This window comes from Penicillium argentinense, assembly GCF_028826775.1.
Source record: "Penicillium argentinense strain IBT 30761 chromosome Unknown utg000010l_segment0_segment0, whole genome shotgun sequence".
NCBI classification, from domain to species: domain Eukaryota; kingdom Fungi; phylum Ascomycota; class Eurotiomycetes; order Eurotiales; family Aspergillaceae; genus Penicillium; species Penicillium argentinense.
In genome coordinates this window covers 2,923,808-2,948,345 of record NW_026622669.1, presented here as the reverse complement: position 1 = coordinate 2,948,345, position 24,538 = coordinate 2,923,808, and the positions used below count along the sequence as shown (strand labels likewise).

At 52.1% G+C, this 24,538-nt stretch overlaps 11 protein-coding genes across 11 annotated transcripts; 7 read left to right on the top strand and 4 right to left on the bottom strand.

Moving 5' to 3' along the window:
- Positions 1–465: 465 nt before the first annotated feature.
- On the bottom strand, positions 466–1,669 carry N7532_010780 (uncharacterized protein; the record flags this gene model as incomplete). The annotated part of the gene is made up of 3 exons (XM_056623271.1): positions 466–1,322; positions 1,394–1,546; positions 1,609–1,669. The coding sequence occupies 3 exons, from the start codon at positions 1,667–1,669 to the stop codon at positions 466–468; spliced, it is 1,071 nt and encodes a 356-aa protein (XP_056470687.1).
- Positions 1,670–1,945: 276 nt separating this feature from the next.
- N7532_010779 (uncharacterized protein) lies at positions 1,946–3,700 on the bottom strand (the record flags this gene model as incomplete). The annotated part of the gene is made up of 4 exons (XM_056623270.1): positions 1,946–2,694; positions 2,755–3,180; positions 3,234–3,398; positions 3,454–3,700. Coding segments are annotated over 4 exons (1,587 nt in total), but the record flags the coding sequence as incomplete, so codon positions are not given.
- A 466-nt stretch (positions 3,701–4,166) lies between these two features.
- On the top strand, positions 4,167–4,538 carry N7532_010778 (Tim10/DDP family zinc finger protein; the record flags this gene model as incomplete). Its single annotated transcript, XM_056623269.1, has 2 exons — positions 4,167–4,264; positions 4,349–4,538. 2 exons carry the CDS (start codon positions 4,167–4,169, stop codon positions 4,536–4,538), a joined length of 288 nt encoding a protein of 95 aa, XP_056470685.1.
- A 321-nt stretch (positions 4,539–4,859) lies between these two features.
- On the bottom strand, positions 4,860–7,430 carry N7532_010777 (putative Sin3 complex subunit (Stb2); the record flags this gene model as incomplete). The annotated part of the gene is made up of 1 exon (XM_056623268.1): positions 4,860–7,430. The coding sequence occupies one exon, from the start codon at positions 7,428–7,430 to the stop codon at positions 4,860–4,862; it is 2,571 nt and encodes an 856-aa protein (XP_056470684.1).
- Positions 7,431–10,934: 3,504 nt separating this feature from the next.
- N7532_010776 (ubiquitin-protein ligase RMD5) lies at positions 10,935–12,398 on the top strand (the record flags this gene model as incomplete). Its single annotated transcript, XM_056623267.1, has 4 exons — positions 10,935–11,058; positions 11,169–11,296; positions 11,362–12,126; positions 12,180–12,398. The coding sequence occupies 4 exons, from the start codon at positions 10,935–10,937 to the stop codon at positions 12,396–12,398; spliced, it is 1,236 nt and encodes a 411-aa protein (XP_056470683.1).
- Positions 12,399–12,935: 537 nt separating this feature from the next.
- Positions 12,936–13,956, top strand: N7532_010775 (uncharacterized protein; the record flags this gene model as incomplete). The annotated part of the gene is made up of 3 exons (XM_056623266.1): positions 12,936–13,053; positions 13,127–13,517; positions 13,587–13,956. The coding sequence occupies 3 exons, from the start codon at positions 12,936–12,938 to the stop codon at positions 13,954–13,956; spliced, it is 879 nt and encodes a 292-aa protein (XP_056470682.1).
- A 1,038-nt stretch (positions 13,957–14,994) lies between these two features.
- Positions 14,995–16,110, top strand: N7532_010774 (BTB/POZ domain-containing protein; the record flags this gene model as incomplete). Its single annotated transcript, XM_056623265.1, has 4 exons — positions 14,995–15,167; positions 15,264–15,641; positions 15,733–16,006; positions 16,084–16,110. Coding segments are annotated over 4 exons (852 nt in total), but the record flags the coding sequence as incomplete, so codon positions are not given.
- A 465-nt stretch (positions 16,111–16,575) lies between these two features.
- Positions 16,576–18,209, bottom strand: csn12 (the record flags this gene model as incomplete). The annotated part of the gene is made up of 6 exons (XM_056623264.1): positions 16,576–16,662; positions 16,718–17,132; positions 17,186–17,247; positions 17,307–17,459; positions 17,519–17,591; positions 17,656–18,209. The coding sequence occupies 6 exons, from the start codon at positions 18,207–18,209 to the stop codon at positions 16,576–16,578; spliced, it is 1,344 nt and encodes a 447-aa protein (XP_056470680.1).
- Positions 18,210–18,612: 403 nt separating this feature from the next.
- N7532_010772 (60S ribosomal protein eL20) lies at positions 18,613–19,620 on the top strand (the record flags this gene model as incomplete). Its single annotated transcript, XM_056623263.1, has 4 exons — positions 18,613–18,616; positions 18,989–19,173; positions 19,232–19,408; positions 19,465–19,620. The coding sequence occupies 4 exons, from the start codon at positions 18,613–18,615 to the stop codon at positions 19,618–19,620; spliced, it is 522 nt and encodes a 173-aa protein (XP_056470679.1).
- Positions 19,621–20,558: 938 nt separating this feature from the next.
- N7532_010771 (cytochrome b5 reductase family protein) lies at positions 20,559–21,722 on the top strand (the record flags this gene model as incomplete). The annotated part of the gene is made up of 4 exons (XM_056623262.1): positions 20,559–20,603; positions 20,663–20,963; positions 21,018–21,095; positions 21,154–21,722. 4 exons carry the CDS (start codon positions 20,559–20,561, stop codon positions 21,720–21,722), a joined length of 993 nt encoding a protein of 330 aa, XP_056470678.1.
- Positions 21,723–22,608: 886 nt separating this feature from the next.
- N7532_010770 (uncharacterized protein) lies at positions 22,609–23,997 on the top strand (the record flags this gene model as incomplete). The annotated part of the gene is made up of 4 exons (XM_056623261.1): positions 22,609–22,668; positions 23,125–23,505; positions 23,594–23,772; positions 23,823–23,997. The coding sequence occupies 4 exons, from the start codon at positions 22,609–22,611 to the stop codon at positions 23,995–23,997; spliced, it is 795 nt and encodes a 264-aa protein (XP_056470677.1).
- Positions 23,998–24,538: the final 541 nt, after the last annotated feature.

The window sequence follows — 24,538 nt, the reverse complement described above, 5'->3', positions numbered from 1 at the left end:
AGTATGAGTACGACTGGGACCACGCGTCTTCGTCTTCAAACGAGTAATTGCCAACCCTTCTCTGTCGCAACTCTACCCTGTTTGGAAGTGTTCGATCACACTATGCATCACATAATGAATGAATGAATGATACCATCCAAAAATCAACAAAATTTCAAAAACAAATGCGACGAGCAACGATGCCCTGTACTTTATGAACCCAACCTTCAAAGCGCGGGTGAAATGAATCCTAAAAATCAGGATGGCACTTTCAGCAAACACGTCCATAATGTGACGTTCTTTGTACAATGACAGTAGTATGCGTAGTGAGTGACCCTCAAAGCTCTTTATCTAGACATTGCAGGAGATTAGATATCAGAGAGCGAGGAGCCAGCAAGAGAGCAATAAACATGAGTAGAAACATCTTGACCCCAGTAAATTCAGACCAATACTAGAACCATACAAGTGTACCTAATTTAATCAGACCTAATAGTTTCTCTGCACAACACGCCTTGCAAACTCCGCGAAGGTGACACCTTCATCAACCTCCTCCCCAAGATTTGGCTGCGTAAATACCGCCAACGTATTCCTCGCAACCCGCCCACTCCCTGCCCGAGCTCCCTTTACAAAATGAGGCACTGCACGGAATTTACCCTTCGTGATAAGTTGCAAAGCCTCACCAGTTTGGAAAGCAAGACAATCCTTGGGGATATTGACCTTGACAATTTGACCCGTCCGCGAGCGAATGTAGAGACCGGCCGCTGGATCAGGCGAGGTAGGAAGCTCAGACAGAGTCGCTGTCTCCGGTGCATTTGCAGGGAGTGTAGGAGGTGTAGCTTCTTCATCAAGGAACATAGCCGACGTAAGACCCGTCAGGCAACCATGATCAACATGTGTGGCGCACCAGTCATCATCATCATTTTCCTCTTCTTCATCCTTCGGCGAGTCAGATGGGAAATAATGCAGCAATCTCGCCTTGGTGGTCAGACTACTCCGCACAACACGCTGCAAGTAACCGGCCTTATACCCATCGATATTCACCTCCGCGAAGCGATCGCACGCATTCGCCACGAGGGCCGCGGTATCAATGATCAACGAACAGAGTTCCTGCACAGCTGGGCGAAACCCGGGGAGTTTCTCGCTGTCTGGCCAGATATTTGGCGCTGTGTACTGCGGGAAATCTGGGAATCCGTCTGCTGGGGCGTTGTTCAGTTCTGGATTTTGGTAGAAGGCGCAGTTGATGTAGTAGGAGCCCTTGTGGGTGTCGTATTGTCCTGACTTGAGGGTCTCTTTGCCGCAGGACCAGCCGACAAGGTACTTGGACTGTGGACTTTCGAGGGTCTCTATGAGTAATTGTTAGTTATCTTAGATTTATTTCTTTTTCTCGACATGGTATGATTGGCGGAGAAAGTACCCAGTTCTGAAGCTGGCAGGGCAGCGAGATATGATGCATTAGAGAGGACTTGGGCGCGTAGTGTGGCGAATTCCGCAGGAAGATCCTTGACAACGATTATGCCCAAAGAAGATGGGCCGAATGCCTTGGTGAGGGTGTCGAAGGAGACGGTTCCTGGCGTATGTTAGCGACGATTCTTGAGGGAGCGCCCCATGCCTAGAATGTATAGTTCTGACCATTCTCCAGATCCTTAAGGCTGACAGTGACCGCCTGGGCGACGGGGACATTGGTGACCATGTTATTGTTGGGACGCAGACGATGCTGGCGAGTTGTGCTGGAGAGGATCGAATGTTTTTTTCTCTTCCCCGCTTCGACGCCCCGCGATAAAACGGCTAGCCACGGGCGAGGTTACAGTACTAACGCCGGCCATCCTGGAGATACACCGAATATACACGAAACGAGAGAGCAGATAGGCGGCGGAGATGGCGGGTTATTATTGGTCGTGTCTTAAATGACTAGGGTACTGTACAAGGGTATCAACTACTTAGGTAAGAGGTATCACTAACGGCATGTCTACTCAGAACGGCGAGTGACCGCACGCAAAGTTCCAAAGGGCAACACATCGCTAATCCGTTTGGCGCCTGTGAAAAGCATCACCAGCCGATCGATGCCACATCCCCAACCGCCGGTCGAGGGCAGTCCCCACTCAAGGGCTTCGAGGTAATTCTCGTCCACCTCGCCCGGTTCGCCAGCCGCTTTGCTAAAGCGCAGCTGGTCCTCGAACTTGCGGCGTTGCTCAAAAGGTGAGTTCTCCTCTTCGTAGGTATTCACCAATTCCTTGCCTTCAATGAAGAGCTCACCGCGAGCGGCAACAATCTGGTTTGTAGTCGGGTGCTTAAAGGATTTGGAGAGTGGGGAAAGGCATTCGGGTGGGTTGATGATAAAGGTTGGGTTAATGCAGTCCGGTTCAACATAGGTGCCGCAAAGCTCATCGAGGAGACGGGGGAGTGTGGCCTTCTCAGGGAGAGGGAGGGAGAGGTCGCGGAAAAGGACATGCAGATCTTCGAGAGCGGAGGGAGAGGTAAGGTCAGGGAGTTTTCGATTAATGCGTTCCTCGATGCCGGTGACGAAGTCGATGCGGCGGAATGGAGTGGTAAAATCTGCAGTAGTTGGGCTGAGAGCGCCGTCGTGGTTAAGGGTGTGGATGTGTTTGGCTACGCCAGAGAGGAGATCCTCCGTGATGCGCATGAGATCCTCCAGGTTGGCATACGCGTGGTAGAATTCGCAGGTAGTGAACTCGGGGTTATGGGTCTTGTCGATTCCTGCAAGATACTGTCAGCGACTAGCCGCGCGATATGTGCCTCTCTATATATGAGACTTACCTTCATTGCGGAAAGACGGTCCAATCTCAAAGACCTTGTCGAACCCTCCCACAACCAGCCGCTTCAACCACAACTCGGGGGCAATTCGCAGAGACAGCTCCCGATCTGGGAATTCAGTGGCCGCGGTATAGAATGGACGAGCAATAGCGCCACCAGCCTGGGCCCCAATTATAGGCGTATTCACCTCCATGAACGAGCGATCCACGAAGAACTGGCGCAGATACTGCGTCAACGAAGACCGCGCGCGAATGATCTGTGCGGTAGCTGGGTCGGCCAGGAACTGTACATGGCGAGGATAGGGCGAGGTCTCGTGCGAAGAGTCGTGGACGGGGACATCGTGCAGGCAAGGAGCCAATAGCGTAGGTAGCTCGGTGGCATCAACGGTGAGCTCGCCTCGGCCGGTGCGATGGGGTTTTCCGGTCACAGCTGGACAGAGTCAGACCTGAAAGAATCCGAAAGCAAAAAAAAAAGACACATACAAAATGCATCGCCGCGGCGCAGCAGGCGATACAACTTCTTAAACTGCTCGGGCGAGATGCCATCAAGCTGACGCTTGTTGCACATCACTTGGATTTTGTGGCCGTCTTGGACGAGATCGAAGAAGATCAATTTGCTTCCAGCAAGCCTATAGGTACGAATTCTACCTAAACTAGTCTAAGTATACAGCTCTAGCAGAGACGCGAGAAGGGTCACACCTACCGGAGACCACAACCGACTCTTCTACTGATTCATTGATGGCCAGTGAGGCATAACGCGTACGGAACTCGCCACAGCTCACCGTGCGCGCATCCGTTCCCAGGCGCGGATAGGGATCGGAAATGGCATTGCGAACCTCCTGTACGCGCTCCTGAAAGGCCTTTTCAGGAGACGCAGTGCCCCTCCGTGCGGATTGGTGGATTAGTCGGGTCGCTCTCAGAGGGGACTGATTTCGAGGTAGCAATCCTGTACTGATGACCTGTTAGCAAGAGTCCAGATATGCAATTGACAAGAATCAATGCAATGAAAGAGAGATCAGAGTTGGTAGATTCCGGTGCGTTCATCTGCCCGTGAAGGCATCAACTGCAGCGGTTCTGAAGCAGGTAGGAATATCATCACGTAGAAAGAGTATAAAGGAATATGAAAGAAAACCAATGCTAGCCTTACCTTTTCCTCAGGCCCTCCAAGCCTCGATAGAAAGCTCGAGGGCGAATTGAATGCATTGCGAAAATGCAATGCAGTCACATTGTGGGAGAGGAAAGGAAGAGAAGGAGAGAACGGACGAAAAACGGGAAAAGTATTTTTGCCAGGGCGGAGAGCGCGGGTGGAGCCAAGCTGACCTCGCGACTTGAGACTTCGGGTGCGACCTCCATCTCCCCCATCCATCCGCCTTTGAACCCGCAGCTCGAAGTGTCAACCTCTATACCACATTCACAATGTCTTTCCTTTTTGGCGGTCAGCCCAAGATGTCCTCGGAGCAGAAGCTTGCTGCTGCCGAGACCGAGGTCGAGATGATTTCCGACATGTTCACCCGGTAAGCCTTCATCAGCTGTATCTGGATCATTTTGCTATGCTCTATCGTAATTTGATTATCTGGTGCTATTGCTAATTCTGCCAGCCTCTCCGAATCCTGCACTAAGAAGTGCATTCCCACCGACTACCGCGAGGGCGATCTCAACAAGGGCGAGTCCGTCTGCCTCGACCGCTGCGTCTCCAAGTTCTTCGACGTCAACATCAAGGTCAGCGAGAAGATGCAGGGCGAAGCTGCTGCCAACGCCTCTAAGGGCGGTATGGGCTTCGGCATGTAAAGTGCTATTCAACGCGAGCCGAACCCGTCAGAAAATGAACCGAACCGGCCAATTGTTCCATAGAAATTGGCTAGTGACGACTTTGTTTCGATGAGCTCAGTACGGGCTGGATGGAAATTTCCAGGTTGGATTAATGGAGCTCTGGAGCTCCGAATGCTTGGAAAGTTTTGCATTGCGACGGACACAAATATTCCGTCACGTTGGTGAAAGACCTCCGATTTAAGGTCTATGTACATTAGGAATAAAAGGAAAACTGGAGAAATGTACCAAAAAGGAAAAAACATATCGTACAAGCGTGTCCGCGTAAAAAGGCATTTCCGGTCATTGCGCCGGGGATCCGAATGAGCGCCGTACCCAGGCCATCCAGGAAATGCTGCTGTGTTCCTCCTCGCCCTTCAGGAGGGCTTTAATTCGGGTTTCGACATTGGCAATGTGTCGCTCAAAGTCGGTCACGCCTTCCTCCACATCGTCGACTTTGGATTCGAGGACATGGAGCTCGTAATCCAGTTTCGCGCCCAGAAGTTCAACACGCTTCACGCCATCAGTAAGATGGGAGTGCTCGTCTGTCAGCAGGTCACTGGATCTTTCGCGCAGACGCTGGTAATCGCCAAAGCGATCTAGATAGACCGCATTGAGCTCTTCGTGTCGATCATATAACACCTGATTGAGCCCATCCACTGAATTGACCTGACGCTCGACCCAGGGAACGGTATGTTCGCTCAGTTCTAGGATTCTCGAGCTGAATATACGAGCATCAGAGGCCAGCATATCCTCTTGTGCAATGGCCTCTTCCAGGTTGGCGGTGTCTTTGATCCTCAGCTGCCCGCCAAGCGACTCCCAGTTCAGCACAACTTCTTCGACATTGCTGAACGATAAGTGTCGGGGACATCGATTATCATCCTGGTTTGCGTTTCTGTGGATATTCCGGAGCTCTTCACAGCTCTGGGGCCGCTGCAAGGCCATCATGGCCAAGCCAGACGCAGATTCATCACGGTCGCGTCCACGTTCACTGGAGGCGGCAGTAGAACGAGTTCTGGTGCGCTCAGTGTCTGATTCCTCGTCTGCTCCTCGAATGGGCTGCATATCTGGTACTTCATCTTCCTCCTGGGCTTCTGGCTCCTCTGCTGGCGGAGGAGATTCAATATGGATTTCTGGGGGGTTGACATCAGATCCCACGTCGCCTATCGCAGTGGGCTGGGCATTTTCGTTTTCCTCTAGCTGGGTTGCCAACTCCTCACCCTTTGATTCAGATAACAAATCGGAACCCACTCGGGCTCTGGGGAAAGGCGCCTCTGTGTCACTGTCGATGGATGGGCGGTACGCAATATCGTGTGTCAGTTCCGAGCCATCTCGAGGTTGCTTGTGGTTATGAGAACGCAGTCCAGGTAGACCGACTGCATCCTTGAACCGACCAAGACCGGCTCGAGCATCGGAAACTCGACCGCTGACGCCCTTCTTCCGGTGCTCTTTCTCCTCAATAGTCAATGATTCCGGTGTCTTCCATTGCCGGTCCAGACCCGAGGCAACTCGCTCGGCATGTAGGTCCTCCGTTGAGTGTTTTTTCCGGCTAGTCCATACGTAGCCGCCTTGGTCATCCGTTGTAAACATCATGTCCGACCCAGGACCCTTGGTGAATCCATTGTTGAGGCCACTGCCCGTCTTACGGGGTTTACCCAGCCAGAGCCATTTAGCTCTCGATCCATAGACGCACTGGACAAAAACATCCAAGTCGAGGGTTTCAATATCGGCGATGTTACCCTTTTCTCGGCCACGAACCATACCCATCACCATTTCACCGCCCTGTCCGCTGAGTTCCGTCATAGTAGATTTGATAGCGTCGGTCCATCCTTCGGCGTTGGCTGCTTTGGCCGTGGCACGATGGAGTCTATCCAAGGTCCGTCGATCCAGTCTGCGTGAGCGATTCATTTTTTGAGATTTTTGGAATCCCCCAATTCCTCTCTTCAGGTTGTCGATGTCAAATGCATCCTTTCCAACTGGGGCTCCATAGGCGTGAAGTCGATTGCGGGCGCCCAGAAGAGTTCCCAGCAGGGCAGCCACAGTAGTCGGTCCCAGGACTCCATCGCTGGGTTCGATATTGTATAGCTCTGTTCCAATATCCGCCCACCAGTTACCAATAGCTTCCTCTGTCACATCGCAGAGTAAACCATCCACATATTCAGGAGCCAGCTTATCAAAAACCATTAGTGCAATTTGGCATTGCTTGACCAGCTCGATGACGGCATCATAAATGTAGACTCGCTCGCTTGCTCGGTATAATTGGTGAAACTTGGCTTCTGTCGCTGGCAGAGGCTGCTGGAGCTTCAAACCGGCGCGACCAGCGCAGCCGAGCCGTTTCAAGTTCTCATTCACAATAAAATCGTCCCTGTGTTTCTTTATATCGCCCTCCGGCACCGGAATGACCATGAGTGAGGATGGGAATGAGCCCAGATCTGTCACCATAATCGTGCCCAGCGGCGTCTCTTTCCTCCGAGCATGGTAGTCCTCGACCGCATCGAAGTACATCCGTAGGCGGGGTGACCATGTTGTCTCATCTGTCGGGACGCTCAGCACGCCGACTACCACCGTGTGTGACGGGTCACCCGTATACGTAGATATTACAAAGGTGGGATGCGATCGCGAACAAGCCCATTGTTCAACAATATAGATCTCGTATCCTTGCAAAGTGGTCCGTCGGTGTAGCACGTCTGTGGAGGGATCTTCCTCGAGATATCGGAGGGCGACAGGATCGGTGAAGACGAGTCTCTGGTGACCTTGCAATTGGCGTTCAGGAACGGGGCCGTTTGCATTGGAGGCGGGGCTGCTTCTGATGCCGTCAGACGCCTTGCCGGAGTCGCGGCGGTCGGCTGGCGCAACCTGTGCGTTGGCCTGCATTTCAACTTCTTTTCGGTGCGTGGAATACCCAGACGAAGCACGGTTCAGGAGAGGCGGTTGCGAAACCAAGCGTAAAAACCATTTGCGCCGTGCGAGCTACCTTGGACAAGGTACACCCCTCGCCTCGGCTCGAGTCAGGGAGGCGCCGACCTTCCTTGAAAGCTCCTACAAGACTCGTCACATAGGAACCACGCTGACATATCCTGGAAAAGACTGTTGTGGCATTCCTGCGGTCGCACAGAAGAGGAAGGCAGCGGAGGGACGAGGGAGCTGTGAACCTCTTGGTTTCTGAGTTTGTGAAAGCCCGCAGGCTGCAGAATTGCCGACGTCACTGCATTGCAGGCGGTGAGTTGCCGGTACTAGGGACATCCAGGGACCTCAAATCACATCGACTACAGTGCGATAAGCTATCATAGAGTGCTGATGGTATAATAAAGCTGGGTCTGGCTTGTTACATATTCCTTCATGCAAATAAGAAGTAATCTTATCTTCACGAGTTACGGACAGCCTTTAGGATAGCGCCTGGGGACTCCCGAGGTCTGCAGAACACAACAATGTGAAAAGAACATGGAAGGCATGTGCAATTCCATCTCCGCAAAAGTTTCCACTCATACACTATGTAGTCGTAGCGTTTCTCAGCGATTAGCAAATGGCTCCAAAGACTGTCAACTCTCTCGCGAATCGACATTTGGATGGATCCTTGGCTGGATGGCCCTAGCAACTCTCTTAACCCGGCCGTTACCGGGTAGCTCTGTCCACAAGAGGTTTGAATGTCATCAAACACGCGCATATCAAATACGCAGCTGTCTCTATTTTAGTCCAGGTAACGCGATTTCCGGATATCCATGTATGATCTTTGCTTTGGTGGGAAATGGAGTAGTTGAAATGCACAATTGATGCAACCAAGCCTCTGAGAATAAATACATATATAGTATCAGCCTTCAGGTCAAAAATCTTTATGACACTGAGTAAATGATATTGTAATAAGCGAAAACAATGAATCGAGTTGTCTTGCATGCCACCAATGATGAAAGTGATCGTCAATTGAGCTTTATTTCGGAATGTTGTATGGAATGACCATACTATTGGCACCAGCAAAATAAGCATGATGACGTCCGTAATAATGGTGTATTCGGAACACCATTCCAAGCGTATATAGCCGAGGTATCAAGGCATTTTCCTCCAGAACTGCGAATGGTTGGCACATGAAGAACAGCACTCTCACTCCCACTATTATTGTTGTAGTCAAGACTCCAATCAGGACCAAGCTCAGGACACGCATCGTCGATGGAGGAAATAAACGGCAATAAAGAAGTAGAATCGATATCATTGGAAGGTTGGTACTTATTACATACACGAACATATCCGCCGTGCGATAACTTTGCCTCGGCGATGGTGAGAAATGGCACATTGTCCTGAAGATAGGCAATGTAATACCCAACGCCGGAATGTTTGACACTGCCTTTTGCTCATTGCGGTGAGCCTTGTCAGCCAGAGATCTTGACTAGCGGAAAATAACCTGCACTACCTATTAATACCCCTGCCAGGGCCATTTGGAAAGCCCATGGGCAAACAACCATAATGTCGTCTAGTCCGAATTTCATTTGGCTCTCATAGTGAACGTATAGGCGAAGTAGGACAAAGATTGTCAGTCTTGGAACAAGTGCGGCTGTGACCCTCAATATCCCGGTACGAGAATAAACGCTCATGGTGGGCTGTGTTGATTCATAGTAAATCTGCCTATATGGCGGGCAGGCTAATGCTATTCAAATTTCCTTTGCCACAAATGGGCAGAAGGCCATCAACAACTTTTATTTTCGGGCCTGATAGTTCGGTGTGGCTCGAGTCTGAGTAGGAAAATAGCTTTTGTATTACTGTATTACTGGATAATGGCGACCACCTGCGTCTAGATGAATCAAATATTCTTAGTATAAACCCGAGAAGAACTCGTGCAAAGACTGTGCCACAGACGATCAGTCAAGCAGGCGGTGGATGGAGACTCGTACGAGCAACGAAGGGAACAAAAGGCTACATCATGTTTGCCTTCTCGCCTGAGCTCATCCCAAGCAGCTCATCCCAAGTATACACATGACCGAGCAAGATGTTAGCGGCCAAATGGCTGTGATAAACACAATCCCCATTGTTGCAACGGTCGTCCTTGTGGAGATGCGTAGGGACAACCAGAGGACGACTTGGTAGTGGAGTAGCAGAGCATGGAAAGCGGTCGAGGAGATAGGCTGCTGACGCGCCAGAGGTCGTCGAGCTGGCGGGATAGCTGGCCGAGGTTCCACTCGAGCTGTTGTCCTTGGTTGGGGTAGCTTTCACGGTCGCAATCGCAGTGTCATTATTTGCTGAGGCAGAAGACGTGCGTGGTGTCGCCGCTTCGGGTCTGCCTCGAGTGTCGGGCCAGCGTTGAGCCACAACAGCACGCACGCTGGCCAGCGACGCGTCGTTCGTTTTCACGGGTCACGCGACTCATCGGAAATCATGGGACTAAAGAACACATTTCGGACTAAGTGATTTCCAGACACGCACAGTAAACATTTGCTCTTCTCTACAAGCCACCAGCATGGGTAGCGCAGTAATGAAAAGAAATCAGCGCGGTACCAGCCTCAATGAGGCAGCACCAGCAAGAGCCCGATGGTTCAAAACCAAGGAGTTCAGAGCGATGTAAAGTTTCAAAAATTCCCAGACGATCCGAAGACCATCTGAAGCGGTCACGTTGATAGTTTTCAACTAGCAAAAACACGATCTCGGATCTCTCCTCACTGATACGTGTAAAACCCGTGCACTAGGATGGAGAAGAAAAAAAAGAAGAGGAAGAGCGGGAGGCAGCCGGCAGTTCTTATAGCTTCCGTTGACTCACGCGCTAGCGTAAGCGAGAGTGGGACCAGCTGCAATTCAGGTCTAGCTTGCCAAGAGTTCCAGTTGCCAAGTGGAGGCGTGCATGAAAGGGTTGGGCAGCCAGCCGCAAGGGATGCGCTAGCCCCAATGGGGATGGTTTTCCCGGCTCGGCCGGGTATTTCCCGAAGTAGCGTCCCCTACCTAGGATGAAAGTATGTACCGTAGTACTACAGGGCGAGTCGAAGGTCCGATAGAATGCAAAGTACATGCCTCACGTTCTTCCCACCATGAATGAGGCAATCCTCTATGCATGTATTTTGCATATCCCAGATGGCCAAGGTACTACTAGTAGGATCGCTAGAAACAAACGGGTGACATCCCTCTGGTGGTGCAACGGGAGAGTGTCACGTGTCGATGTCGTAAGGAACGGCGATCATCCGGAACAGATCAACGTCGTGACCTCGGCCACCACATCATTGTTCCGCCACAGCGATATTCGATACGCATGCAACTACTTTGAGCACGTCGGGGCTTTTATTAACTACTAGGTCGTCTCGAACGCTCTGCCTGTGCCCCGCGTCGCCCTATGGCACCCAGTGGACTCGTCGGGCGGTAACCTCATCAACTCCGCATCGAGCTCCCGCGCCATAGCCCGCGACCATGATGGATCTCACCCTGAAGGAGCATGATCGACTCGTGAAGAGGCTCAACGCCTCTCAAGGGATTAAGAATGTACAGGCCGTCATCGATCAACTACAATCGGTTCGAGATGCCATCGCTGCTGGTGTGTGAAACCTCTGGGGATCTTGGTTGTTGCAGGGCGGGGACAAAAGCTTCACGGTTGCCAACCACAAGCATATCTCAGCAAGTGTTGCTAACGCATTCGGTTTTTAGTCCCAGAGGAAGCCGCAGTCACCTTAGCTAAACATCATAGTCCTGTCAAGTCCTCCGTTGACGCCATCAACGAAAGTCTGAAAGAGACCCACAGCGGCCTCAATAAATACAATAAGGCTTTGGATAAGGTACGTCGACACATTCACACATGGTATGTTATTTGTAGTCGCTAACGTATATCTATTCTCTACAGCTATTCAAAGACCGGCCACTCCCCAGCACCAAGCATGACGCCCTCTTCAAAAAGAAACACCTCACGAACCGCGCCATTGCGATGCACCTTCTCCGAGAGGGGCAGTTCTCTGTCGCAGCAACTTTCCTCAGCGCGATAACCGAAAAAAGGGCCACGATGGAAGGGGGTTTCAGTCCTCGTACCACCGAGCAAGCCGCCAATCTCCTCGATATCGACGAAGTCCCCTCCACCGAGATACGCAAGCAATTTGCCGCCATGTACTATATCCTCCATGAACTCAAAGAGAACCGGAATCTTCTTCCAGCAATTACCTGGTCACGAGAAAATCGCGAAGCGCTGGCCGCTCGAGGGAGCAACCTGGAATTCGAACTATGTCGTCTGCAATACGTCTGGCTCTACCACAACAAATCTCTTGAGCCTACCAACCAACCCGGGAACTGGAAGGCCGCCATGGAATACGCCCGACAAGAGTTTGCAGACTTGGGCCCGCGGTATCAAGCAGAGATTCAGAGGCTTTTAGGTGCCATGGCGTTTATCCCAAACCTCCAGGGCTCGCCATATGCCGCCATTTTCAACAATTCATCCGCCTGGGAAGAGGTTTCCCAGTCCTTCACCGGAGAATTCTGCTCGCTCCTAGGTTTATCTGCCGACTCGCCGCTTTACATCGCTGCAACAGCCGGGGCCGTCGCGCTGCCGACGCTGCTGAAGTTGCAAACCATCATGAAGGCCAAACGTACCGAGTGGACGAGCGAGAATGAGCTCCCGGTGCGCCACCCCAATTGATACAATCAAGAACTGTCTTAGCTAACAGGCCTCAGGTTGAAATCCCACTGCCTCCTGCCTATCTTTTCCATTCCATCTTCGTCTGCCCTGTTTCCAAGGAACAGGCGACAGACGAGAATCCGCCGATGATGATGCCCTGTGGGCATGTCATCGCCGAGGAATCCCTCAAACGACTCAGCAAGGGAAACCGATTCAAGTGTCCCTACTGTCCAAATGAAAGCCATTTCAAGGACGCACGGAAGATCTTCCTATGATGCCACTATTATCTTTTCTCTTTTCTTTCTTAGCCAAGGTCTCGGGGTACAATTATGGCGTTCTTGCGGCGTTCGCATCCGGCGTTGATGGAGAGACTTCTCTTCGATTTTTTTAGGCGAAAGACTTCAAGTTCATTTGATCAAGCTGTGCCTACAGAGATTGGCCCATCTTCAAGGTAAACTCATGACAGTGCTCTCACGGGGTAGACCTCGTAGTTCAATACGCAACCTAGGAGCACGGTGGGGGCCTCCGCTGGGTGTTGTTACGCCTGCTCCCAGTCTGCACCGCGCACCTTCCTAATGTACCAGGCACCCGCACCGTCGCCCACCCTCCCAGCAACTCCCTTCATTTCTTCCCTTCACTTCTCTCCCCTCCACATCCTCTTGGTCCTGCAGCCCACAGCGTCTTCGCTTCCTGCAACTTCTTCTCCCATCGAATTTCTCTCGTCTTGCAGCCCGCAACATCTTTGCTTGCTTCTTGCAACTACTTTCTCTCCGTCTCCTCGTCCCCTTGACACACCTTTTACCTCGACCGTCATGGATTCTGTTTCTGACGAGGCCGTCCGTGTGACTGGCCGCAACATTGACTGGCCGGCGATCCACGAGAACCTCCAACAGAAGATCGCCAATGCCGAATACTGGTCCGACAATCACTGTAAGTACCCATATGAACCAGATGATTGCAAGAAGCGAAGGTTGGAGGGACATGGACACTGATCGTAGTCCAGCTACCCAGGCGTTTCACCTCCCTGCCGAGATCAAGACCACCATCCTGTACATCGCGAGGCGCGATGCCACCCAAAAGTCCAAGCACTTGATCGAGCTTAACATCTTCGGCAACATGCGCTCCTCGGAACCGAACTGGGCTAAGCTGTACATCAACTTGTACTGGCGGTCGGTTCGGCAGGTGACTGCGTGGCAGGTCTTTCGGTTTCTCGAGCACCATGGTGTTTTGAACTGGGAGTGCCTCACATGTGACATGGAGAGCAACCTGCCTAGCACGGGTATGCTGAAGTCCCTTCTGGCCTGCTTCTCGAAAATTGCCGAATGGGACAAACAGAGCCAGATGGCCAAGGTCCCGATGCAGAACGGATACGAATACAATGCGGACGTTCAATGGTACGTAATATAAATACTCCTTCTGTGCTCACCTGACTGTTGAATGTCCTTCTTACCCATTCCTATCAGGCTCGCGGCCGTCATCGGCCAAAGCAACCTTTCGATCCGGCTGGATGTCATTGCCCAGCTCATTGCGGCCAGCGGGCTCCTTGGCGAGATCCTGGAGGGCAAGTACGCGGCGTTCAAGAAGTCCTTCCCGGATGCGAAGCTCGCTGGGGCCCAGCAGGGCCAGCAGGGTCAGCAGAACTCGAGCGGCCGGGTCCCATCCACCCAGACCTTCGGATCTTGGCTGCCGCACAAGCTGAGCCGTGACGTGCGTTCCTTCAACGCAGAGATTCTGTCGTATTTTGCACGCGCCGCGACAATCGAGAAGGTCTGCAGTGCGGTGGACCCGGCTGCTCGAGGTCTACTGACCTTGACCTATGAGGCGAAGGAGTAGAGGGGAAAAAGCTCCGGGTAGTTCAGAATTTTTTTTCATAGTTTTATTGATTGAAGCTCACAATCAGCTTAATATAAATTCATTTCAGATATCTCTCCCTTTCACGCACACACACTCTCTCATCACGTATACAAGCACTTTTATCCTTGATGCTGGACGTAATTTTGTAGCTTGAGACAGGGTCTCAGACTTCGCGCAAGGCATGCCAAAACCCTTCCCGTTGACCTGCTATTCTCAAATATCCGATAGCCCTAAGCTGACCTACAATCGGAAATAACTCGCAAGCATTAAGTCAAAATGGCGTTGCGCTACCCAGTGGCTAACCACCGTGGAAGAGATGGGTGGATATGACCTGGAACTTGCCCTGCCACGCATTCTGTTATCAGCGCTGCTTCTCACTATTTAAAGAGGATATCTGCTTGGCACCCAAACTGTCAACCATGTCCGATCCAGAACAAGTGATGATGGGCTCGCAATCGTTCCTCGAGGATAATGATCACGAGCTGGCCACAGTCCGCAGACCATCAGAAGGTCAATACTGGTGAGGTCCATTATTCGCCCGTCCAAGAGATTTTTCCGGGGCTGGCGCTCAGCATTTTCAGACAACTGTCTGCCTTGGTCCTAATCAGTAATTTGAAGGCATCAAAAGCGGATTTGGAGGTAGATGATGTGCATTGACAGAAGCCCCATGCCCGTCAGGCGCAATTTCCCGGCCCCACTCGATCTGCCACAAGCCTTCCTGATTGGTTAGAGTCCCGTGACCACGCGCCCATTTGGCGACGCATTTTTCGCCCAAGACGCGTTTCAAACCGGTCATGACGCGTTGGCAAGCCCCATTCGGCCCGTTTGGGTTATATTACATGGCAGATCGCCGGTATACCCAGGTCAGGCCGTACATACAACTTGTAACGAAGTAACTACCCGGCCTGTGCCTATAAATTAGATCATTTACCCCTGAGTCTTGCTCGGCCTTGGAGCTTCCAACTCTTTCCACTCCTCCTGTACGAGCCTATCTCTTTGCCCATAGACAAATTCATCATGTTTTCCAGACGACAGCCACAAACTCCTGATAACTTCTCCAGATATCGTGCCACCAAAGCATCGTCCCGATCTCGCGCACGCGAGAGCTCTAGTTCGGCCAATCGAGTTTATGGAAAAGGTCATGCGGAAAGGAGACGAAGAATTGAACCTGTGACGCCTCCAAATTCATCGTACGTCTTCCCCCCACTCCCTAGGAATCTATGATCTTGATGCTTTCCATCCCATCAAAGAAGAGACCTCTCCTACTAACACGATGGAATTCCCAGCTCTCCACCCAAAAGAAACGCCTCCCCTGTAATAGTGCTCCGAGTAGGACCCGAACAGCGTCTCTTCGCCGCCCATGAATCCATCCTCTGCGCATCTCCTTTCTTCTCTTCCCTCTACGCCCCGGAAAGCCCCAGCCCGCCACTCCACAACCAGCCGCACGTGCCGCATCCAACCAAGCGCATCGAATTGCCCGATGAATCCCCCGAGGTCCTCTCTTGCATTCTAGAGTTCCTTTATAAAGGCGACTACTACCCTCGCCTTCGACACGATGCCAATCGTCGAACCTGGGAGCTGGAAGATGCCTCTGCGCAAGGCGGTCCCTGTGCGACCATCTATCATCACCGCGGGGGCTTGATACTGCGCGATACTGCCATTTAGTATGTCCCTGCCCCTGGCTCTCCAGAAATCATTCACCCCTGCGACTGGGTGTATGCCATCACATTGAACACCAATACTAATGCATGGCAGCTGCGCCGCCCAAGAATATTCCCTCCCAACACTCCAACGCCTCGCGCTGCGCAAACAAGGCCTGCAAACGGGTATAGATTGTAGCACGATCCTTGCCAGTGCTCGCTACGCCTATGCCAACACGCCCGAGACGGAGTCCAGGCTCCGGGCGCATTATTTGGCGCTGATTATTCGATCCAGGGGCACTTTTAAGAGGAGCGGGACTATGCAGGTTGAAATGGAGCGTGGAGGACGTCTGTTCTTTGATCTATTCGTGGCTATGTGTAATCATATGGTGAGTCAATGTCCTTGTCTCTGCTTAATGGATTTCGCGCTTCCAGCTTGATCGCATAATTGATTGTTATTTTCCAGGATGATCTTTCGCCGGAGCAGGCGTCTGTTTGTAGTTCTGTACATCATTAGGTAGTAGGTTCTTGCGTTGCGGATTGTGGATCTGGGTGTTTCTTCTGTTTCTTTATTTCGCCAGCTCGGTGTGTTTATACCCTTGTACTACTAGATTGACACCAAGTCCGGGGAGAAATGTGGCGGCTGGGGTCAGAATTGAATTATTGCTTTGTGTGAAGACAAATATAGGTAATTTGGATGTTCAATTCAGTTTGGGGCCCTCACCGTTGAACAATAAGACATGTAGCCCGAGAATCCATGCTAGATTCAGTCCTCATTCCAAGGTTGGATCGATAGACCCCCAAGATAGCATAAAATATGTTCATTAGCAGGCCCACGTCCTTTAAAGGGCGGTTGGTGAGTATCCAGTTGTATAGAATCATTTGCATTCGTTATCTCATAAGTGACGTTCCAGGCCTCCCAACATGCAACCAAATAGCACGCTCGGAAAAAAATTCTCTAAACGCCTGTGCCTGGGAAAGCATCATTTTTCTTGCTCAGAACGACTATTCCTCGTTCTCGAGCAATGTAGCCCTTCATGAGGCCCTGAAAAAAATTGTTAGTGAGTGATAATCAATAATTTGGGTTCGGGATCGCCTACCTTATAGATGAGGTTGGTCAAATGACACTCGACCACATCCGTATCCACCCGGCCCAGGGCATGAGTACCGATGCGCAGAGCAGCCACAAACTCAGCGACTGGTACACGGGTTCGGCGCACGGGTGCCTGGCCATCTTTGGGTTCTTCGAACCCTCCAGCAACGAATACCTTGCGGCAAAGGTTGCGCAAGGCAATATCGCGGCCTCGCTCAAGCGGCAGGTAGATCCGTCTCTTTACAAACTCTTCCTCACCGGCAGACATTGCCTTATCAAAGCCAACGAGGTCGCCCTTCCGAATGCAGTTCGATAGGGGACGGAAGAGTCTTTCCAGACGGGGAAATGGAGAAAGGAGTCGTTCGCTAGGAAGAGTATGGGTCGTGACTAGGTGGCAGGGAATGAGGTATGTGAGAATCAACCTGTAAAACAGTAAGCTGGAGCTCACGAAAGATGGCTATTTTGGGGAATTGACTCTTGATTCTTGACAGCATGCCGATTGCATAGTCTCCAAGCACTGGTAAGATGTTCCTCAGCCTGCAAGTGTTCAGCGGTTAGCTGGCGAAATCTCCCAAAAACGGCATTGTATTTCATACCTCAGCATAATTCTCATCCAAGAAATGGATTACACCAAGATAATACTTGAATGTAACGATATGAGACTTTGGAAACGCTTCCAGAGGAGGTAGGTCATCCGACTGAGCATTGATAGCACGGATGAGGTTTTTGGTCAGACCGACAGAGTTAATCTAGGGTTGGTTAGTATCCAACTGCCCTCGACATTAAAGACGAGGTGGGGTGACCGTACCTTGAAGTATGTCTTGAAGAGCAAGTTGGTGGTGTTGTAGATTCCCCACTTTCGGGACTCCTCGATTGGGGCTCTATTGAAGTTAGCGATAGACTTGCCTTTTGGAAATAATGAGAACTTGCCGATCACTGAGACACAGAGTGAACATCCTGTTAATAACGCGAGCGGCCTCTTCGAGATTCGCATTTTTTTCGGAATCAGCCGCGACATCTTCCTGGAAGTCGAGGGCAGACGATTCTTGGGATGCCACATGTAGATCGGCGTTGATCGCAAAGATACGCAGGTACTTGCCCACGGAGTACAAGCAAGGCAACGTCCAAGCAGGGAGGCCAGAGGAAGCGGAGTACCCTCGAATGAGCGCATTCGCCACTTTCTTCCATGCAACGAAGATTGTAACGGGGGTAACCCCCAGGTTAGGGATGTCCAACTCCAGAAGTTCTCCCACAGCTTCCCAATAAGCAGCGAAAATGTCCACCCAGGCATTTTTCTCCGCGTGCGAGACTCTCGGCTTCTTGTTCTTGAAGAGACAGGCGCCGAGGTCTTCTTTGACATAGTCGGCATTCGAAAAATTGTGAAACGAGCGTAGGCGATCTGGGTCATTCGGAGTCGCAATTGGAGTTAGCAGTGCTGCAAGATTTGGGCCAGATCGGTTGCTGTAGGCGGTCCTGAACTCGTCAGGGAGGAAACTCATGATTATCGCGTCCAAGGAATCGGCGTCAGTGTAGACGAATTCGTTGTGGTGGGATCTCGGAGGTCATCCAGGCAAGTCGCGCGTTAAAAGAATCTCGCCCGCTTGGACTCGGGAGCGTAGCGAGGCTAAGGTTCCCTCAATTGGAGAAGGCGCCAGGTGGGGCGACCCTGTGGCGGTGTACACCCTATGTGGCTAGTGTATGACTTGCCACGTTGGGACTAGCGCACACATGATGCCTCCACTCGCTTAACCGAAGGGCGGTAGCCCTAAGCACTTTGCAACACACTCCCAGATTTCTCTCCACCGACGGCACACTAACGACTCAACCACCACAGCGACAATCACAGTATGTGACCCTCTATACCTCTATTTTCGAGACTATTGCTAACATATCGATTTCCAGATGGGTAAGTGTCACTTTTTGAGAAGATTCCTGCGCTCGACTCGAAACGATTACGGTGATCACGGTGTGTGCGAACGGACGGACGAAAAACCATGCGGCGGCGACAACTAATCGACAATTGCCCCGAGGACAAAGCAATGCCGAACGAATTATGACCGTTTTGATTGGGACGACTACTGATAAGGGGGGAAATAACCGCCATACTGTCGACCAAAACATGGCGGAGTCGAATCTCGAAATTTTTCATCAACCACACATCCCCCTTCCGCCCGCTGGGATTTCACCTACCGCGATCGCACACCGTCCCGTTGCCAGAGCACAAGCGCAAGAGGAATTAATCGACGATTTCGAACTATAACTGACGAATCCCTCGCAGGGCGTCTTACTGAGTACCAGGTTATCGGGCGTCACCTGCCCAACGAGGCGAACCCCACCCCCAAGCTGTACCGCATGCGCATCTTTGCGCCTAACACTGTGGTCGCCAAGTCCCGTTTCTGGTACTTCATGGCTCAGCTCCGCAAGCTGAAGAAGGCCAACGGCGAGATCGTCAGCCTGAACGTGGTATGTAGAGAGCACTCTACCGCAACTTTTTTGGAATCAGTGCTGATGGCCCCTCTAGATCACCGAGAAGCGCCCTCTCAAGGTCAAGAACTTCGGCATCTGGATCCGCTACGACTCGCGCTCCGGTACCCACAACATGTACAAGGAGTTCCGTGAGATGTCCCGCACCGAGGCCGTCGAGGCTCTCTACCAGGACATGGCTGCCCGTCACCGTGCTCGCTTCGGCTCCATCCACGTACGTTCCTTCCGGTCTACTTTGTTCGCTGGCTACAATCTAACCCACTGGTACAGATCCTCAAGGTTGTTGAGATCACCGATAACGAGACCATCCGCCGCCCTTACATCAAGCAGCTCCTCTCCAAGAACCTCAAGTTCCCCCTGCCCCACCGCGCCGCCAAGCCGGGCAAGAAGCTGTTCGCCTACTCGCGCCCCTCCACCTTTGCTTAAATGTGATGTTTTTGGGATTCTGGAGATGGAGTGTGTGGATGAATAACTGCGTAACGGCCATGGAATGCATGAAATACTGGTCGTGCGGAACGGCCTGTGTCTCCCAGTCAAATGGGAGATAGTTTGGATGTCTCTAGTCCCGTATAGTGACGTCTGTGGTTTAAATTTCAAAAAATATCGGGTTCAATTGTTCGACACCCTTCTATCGTAGAAGTCCGGATCAAATATTGTATTCTTGAAGTGTTAATGAGGCACTCGTTGGTCTCGGAACATGTTTGGCTACGACCTACCATTCATCAATGAAAAAAGAAGTCGCTCCGGGTTACAATGCTATGCGGGGTAAGATTCTGGGAATCGTATTAACTGATGGTAGCTTGGGACCTTCGGAGATATCATAAAAGACAGCCTAACAATCGGCTATTCCGTGTTGATCTCACCGAAATCTGTCAAAATCATAATGAATGCCCTCGACTAACTATCGTGGATAAACTATATTTTGCCTCCTTGCACACGAAAAATGCCCCTATAATCCTATTCTTCAGTTCGACAATCATTCCCAGGCTCGTATCCTTCGTAAATTTTTCGGAGCTTAGGTGTCCGAGGCTGAGCGGAAGGCTAGAGAAAGTCAGCTAGGAACAAAAAAAGCACATTTCTCCACGGTCGCATTATGGACAACAGTTGCAGAAAAAAAAAAAGGAGGAAATAACTGTTTTAAGCCCAGCATCAAAACACAATGTAAGTGAAGACCTTTCAATCCACTGCCGCTCCGCAATGGCCCGACGGTCGGATGTATGTTGTGCTGCAGCCAGGAACCGCTAATTGCGTCATGCGAAATGGTGTTGACTGAGCCTGTCCGCTTTCATAATCCGATTTCTTCCCCGTTACTTCAACTCCCCAACTACTCTCTTTTCCATTGTTACACATCAGACATCGCAACAATGTTCGCCCGCCAGACATTCCGCTGCGCTCAGCCTTTGAAGCAGGTCAGTGTGATCAAATCCCCCAATCCGCAAGTGCAAAAAATGCTGACGTTTCCCTCTAGAGCTTCCGCAAGTACTCTGCGGAGGCACCCAAGGCCGCTGAGTCTGCCGCCCAGACTCCTCCTCCCCCTCCCAAGAAGGCCAACTTGACCCCTATCTACCTCGGTGTCGGTCTGGCCGGCCTGGGTGCTGGTCTTTACCGCTACAACGCCAGCGCCGAGGTCAAGGACCGCCCGAAGGTTTTCAACGGCGAGGATTGGATCGACCTCAAGGTCTCCAACATTGAGACTCTGAGCCACAACACCAAACGCCTGCGCTTCGAGTTCGAGGACAAGGAGGCCGTTGGCGGTCTTCCCGTTGCCTGTTCGTCCCTCTCCTAGCTCCCGCTGCCAAACCTTCCACTGACACCTTGGGCAGCTGCTCTGCTCACCCGATTCAAGCCCGAGGGTGCCGAGAAAAACGTTGTCCGTCCCTACACTCCCACCAGCGAAGAGGGTAAGTGTCCAATTCGCTAATGAACCGCGCGCGCAAGAACATCGCTAAATTTTATTAGACCAACCTGGCTACCTCGAGCTGGTCGTCAAGGCCTACCCCAACGGCCCGATGTCCGAGCACATCCACTCCCTGAACGTCGACCAGCGCCTGGCCTTCAAGGGCCCCATTGTCAAGTACCCCTGGGAGACCAACAAGCACAATCACGTCTGCCTGATTGCTGGTGGTACCGGTATCACCCCCATGTACCAGCTGGCCCGCCAGATCTTCAAGAATCCCGAGGACAAGACCAAGGTCACTCTGGTGTTCGGTAACGTCAGCGAGGACGACATTCTACTGAAGAAGGAACTTCAGGATCTGGAGAACACCTACCCCCAGCGCTTCCGCGCCTTCTACGTCCTGGACAACCCTCCCAAAGAGTGGACCGGCGGCAAGGGCTTCATCACCAAGGAGCTGCTGAAGACTGTCCTGCCGGAGCCCAAGGAGGAGAACATCAAACTCTTCGTGTGCGGTCCCCCCGGCCTGTACAAGGCTATCAGCGGCGGGAAGGTCAGCCCCAAGGACCAGGGCGAGCTGTCTGGTATCCTGAAGGATCTTGGCTACAGCAAGGAGCAGGTCTTCAAGTTCTAGATGAGTGTAGATTATAGAGTAGGCGGCAAAGATGCATGAAACTGCTATGTAAAGTGCATTCGACTTGGAGCGTTTGCTTCCCGCGTCTTTTGCTGGCGATACGCCTAGGGATCTTTTGTCAAATCCAACGTGTTACATTAGTAACAAGTTGTTCGTTGTTCAGAACTTTGTAAATATTCACGATCTCAGACTGGTCGTTTCAGACCAGAATTCTGGCTTGTAACGAAAACAAAGGTGATTTTGCAGGTTCCACAACAACGGTGCAGGTCTTACCTTGTCAACGATACACGTCGCTCCATCCAAAAGTGGTCAGTACGTAGAATGGTAGAACACTTGTGAAATATATCGTGGGAAAGGGGCATGGGCAACTCTTGAATGTGCCTCATAAAAAATACAATAAATTTCGATTTGATTTATTCAGTTTAATGTTTTCTCTAATAACGCGCGAGGAAACAATTATTTGAGTGCCCTTGAGCACCATGGTTATGCCCCGGTGTCACGATGCAGCGGTGGCAGCCCCGCGGCACCGTCTGGGTGGGAGAGTGGTTATGTCACTGGCCAGCAAGCCTGGGTGCCCCGGGTACGGCAGCGCCGAGTGAGGCGACCCGTTAAGGGCCGGGTTGGCGCTGGGCTGACCCTTAACCCAAGCCCAGGCAGCCGCTGGGGAGGTTTAGGCCTAAGCCAAAAGCAGCGCTGAGCCGCAGGCTGGCACAGTGCCCAGCGCCCGGCCTTATTTAGCCCTGGTCGCCATTCCCTCGCCGGTCCGCCCGCTTCCTTCCCCCTAATCCCTAGCCTCCGGCTTCCCCCCCCCAACAAAATTCTTCACCCCTCCCACCTTTAACCACCGCCATCACCGTCATCACCAACCACCATCCCACCCCTCATTATGGCTTCCGAGGCCACCGTTTCCGTCAATGTTGACGAGCTTCGTGCATCCAAAGATGCTGTAAGTGTCTGGTCTTTTTCTCTTTCCCGCCTTTTCGCCCCCCCGCGATGGACCTGCAGTTTTGTTTGGCTCGAGGCCGCGCCCGTTCCCGCGCGCTGCTACGCGTCGCATATGTTGCAACAGCTTACGCATCCCCGCATATTTGTTGCGCGTTTGCCTTTACAGCTCGAGGAGTCATTTACAATGTAGTCATGATACAATGGAAAGCTCCAAGGGTCTGTTCGTCCGACCAGGCGGGCGTATCTCGAGGCGCCACTGGCGGGCGCGACTCTTACGCGTGTTGCATTCGCCCAATGTCATCAACGCTGAGGGTAGCCACTTTGCATTCATTTATATTTTTGGCTCACCCTACATATATCCATTGCGCAAATTGTCTCCGATGAAATTTGACCTTATGCGACAGCTTTGCATATTGACATTGTTCACCGGATGTACTTGATACTAACTGCGTCGCAGATCCTGGGACGATTGATGGGACTTCACACCTACATCGCCGACCTGAGCAAGGCCTATCTGGACCATGCCAACAATGTGATGAACGGCGAGTCTGCCACTATCGACCTCCCTGCCGTCCCCGCGGCTTTGTCGGGTTTCAATTTCGACCTTGGCCTGCACCCTACAAGCCCCGGGGCCAAGTCTGAAGCTGGCGGCCCCAAGAAGCGCAAGCGCGCGCCCGCTGATCCCAATGCGCCCAAGCGGGCCCTGACCCCCTACTTCCTGTACATGCAGCACAACCGCAAGAGCATTGCTGCTGACCTGGGTGACAATGCGCGCCCCAAGGAGGTTGCGGACGAGGGCACCCGCCGCTGGCAGAAGATGTCCGATAGTGAGCGCGAGGTATGTCTTGACAACATCGAGCCCCCATACTCTCACCCCCTACGCGATTTGATCTCACGACCTGTATCATGCTAACATTCCCACACAGATCTACAAGCAGATGTATGCTGAGAACTTCGAGGTGTACAAGAAGGAGATGGCCGCCTACAAAGCCAACAAGGACGCGGCCAATGATCCCGCTGCCAACCAGCTGCAACAGGACTTTGCCGGCGCTGGCAACGAGCACCACTCTGATGACGAGACCTCATCCTCCGAGTCCGAGGAAGAGTCTCCTCCCCTCCTTCGCCCCCCAAGGCTAAGTCTCCCCCCAAGAGCAGCAAGCGCCGCAAGAGCGAGTCCAAGAAGGAGGTGGCCGAGTCCCCCGCGAAGCAGGCCTCCCCTGTGAAGAAGCGCGGCGGCAAGAAGGAAACTGCGCCTGCGGAGCCTGCCTCGGCTAAGGCCACCCCGGCCGACAACAAGCGCAAGGCCAAAAAGCGCAAGAGCGAGGCATGAGCAGTGTGATTCTGAATTTGATTGATCGACTTTCCGCGGGATCTGAGCCGGGTACTCTGTTAGGGCGTTTGTGTTCGATTTGTTTGATTTGAAAAGTGTACCTAGGGCATGTATTTTAACCCGACTTTTCATAAAATGGAGCTTGCTTAGTTCAGGCGCATCCCTATAGGGCCGGTGGGCCCGCCGAGTGCCGACGAGCCAGCTGGACCAGGCGAGTTGAGCCCGCGTAGATATACTTAGTCCCACTACCAAGTCATAGTACTAAGGAACCAGTCATTGCCGAGTGCTAAGCACTCGAAGTGGAACCAGCACCCACGTCTATTAGAAAAGCCGTGACTAACACGGCCGACCGCGAGGCCCAATCGGCCAGGACGGCAGCTTATCTATGGGCTATCGGCTTGCGGCCATAGCACTGCGAGAATAAAATATACCGCCCCCCACATTCTTATTCCCCCTTCAATCCTTCCCCGGGTGACGTTGCGGACTTGCGGTCGTACTCTCGTCTGCTCTCGTTTTCGCTCAACCTGCTTCGTGACCTCCG